General features: G+C 52.0%; 1 protein-coding gene across 1 annotated transcript; it reads left to right on the forward strand.

Annotated features, from left to right (window-relative positions):
* Positions 1–921, forward strand: LOC101546631 (olfactory receptor 2A5-like). Its single transcript, XM_004608203.2, has one exon. The coding sequence runs from the start codon at positions 1–3 to the stop codon at positions 919–921; it is 921 nt and encodes a 306-aa protein (XP_004608260.2).
* The last annotated feature ends 555 nt before the right edge of the window (positions 922–1476 follow it).

Raw genomic sequence — 1476 nt, forward strand, 5'->3', positions numbered from 1 at the left:
ATGAGGGAGAATCAGACATGGGTCACAGAATTTGTTCTATTGGGATTCCAACTCGGCCCAGAGGTGCAGGTGCTCCTCTTGGGACTGGTCTCCGTGTGCTACGCCTTAACACTTCTGGGGAACGGGGCCATCGTGGGCCTCATCTGGCTCGATTCTCGGCTGCACACCCCCATGTACTTCTTCCTCTCACACCTGGCCATTGTGGACTTATCCTATGCCTGCAACACGGTGCCCCAGATGCTGTCGACAAGAAAATCTCTCTCCTTCATCTCCTGCATCATGCAGACCTTTCTCTACATAGCGCTTGGTCACACTGAGTGCCTCCTCTTGGTCTTAATGTCCTATGACCGCTACGTGGCCATCTGCCACCCCCTTCATTACTCGGTCATGATGAACTGGAGAGTGTGTACTGTCCTGACCGCCTCTTCCTGGGTATTCGCTTTCCTCCTGTCTCTCGTCCACATGGTTCTCCTCCTCAGGCTGCCCTTCTGTGGGCCTCACGAGATCAACCAATTCTTCTGCGAGATCCTGGCTGTCCTCAAGCTGGCCTGCGCGGACACCACGCTCAACAATATCGTCATCGTTGTGACTTGTGTCTTCATCTTGATGAAGCCCTGCTGCTTGGTGCTGGTGTCCTACACGCGCATCCTCACGGCCATCCTGGGGATCCAGTCCGGGGAGGGCCGCAGAAAGGCCTTCTCCACCTGCTCCTCCCACCTCTGCGTGGTCGGGCTCTTCTTCGGCAGCGCCATCGTCATGTACATGGCCCCCAAGTCCCGCCACCCCGAGGAGCAGCAGCAGATCCTCTTCCTGTTCTACAGCTTTTTCAACCCGATGTTGAACCCTCTGATCTACAGCCTGAGGAATGCTGAGGTAAAGTGGGCCCTGAGGAGAGTGCTGTGGAAACAAAGACATAGCTGAGGGGTGTGAGGAAGGTTTGTCTTGTATATGGAATGTCTGTTTCCTGTTAGATCATGCAAACACCTTAACAGCTTTTGTTTTAGGTTTCTGTTATCTCTATCACTGTATCACTGTCACTGTCATCCCGTTGCTCATCGATTTGCTCGAGTGGGCACCAGTAATGTCTCCATTGTGAGACTTGTTACTGTTTTTGGTACATCGAATATGCCATGGATAGCTTGCCAGGCTCTGCTGCGTGGGTGGGATACTCTCGGCAGCTTGCTGGGCTCTCCGAGAGGGATGGAGGAATGAAACCCGGGCAGGTTCTGTGCAAGGCAAATGCTCTACCCACTGTGCTATTGCTCCAGCCCTTATTCTGTTATCAAGTATATGGATTTATGGGATTTCACCAAGCTGATGTCAGGGCCCATCACCATGGGTCACCAGAGAACAGAGGATGAAGTGAAAGGCCAGAGATTAGGAACTTCGTCAGCCACTTCCCAAGACCTGGTCTCTTTATTTCTAAAGTTTTGTTCTTTAAATCTCTGCTTAAATTTCTCATGACCTTTGTTCCCT

This window comes from Sorex araneus, chromosome 1, assembly GCF_027595985.1.
Source record: "Sorex araneus isolate mSorAra2 chromosome 1, mSorAra2.pri, whole genome shotgun sequence".
In the NCBI taxonomy this organism is placed as follows: domain Eukaryota; kingdom Metazoa; phylum Chordata; class Mammalia; order Eulipotyphla; family Soricidae; genus Sorex; species Sorex araneus.

What these genes read in the sequence shown, in the direction of transcription:
- LOC101546631 (XM_004608203.2), top strand. Translation starts at nt 1, where the DNA reads ATGAGGGAGAATCAGACATGGGTCACAGAATTTGTTCTATTGGGATTC.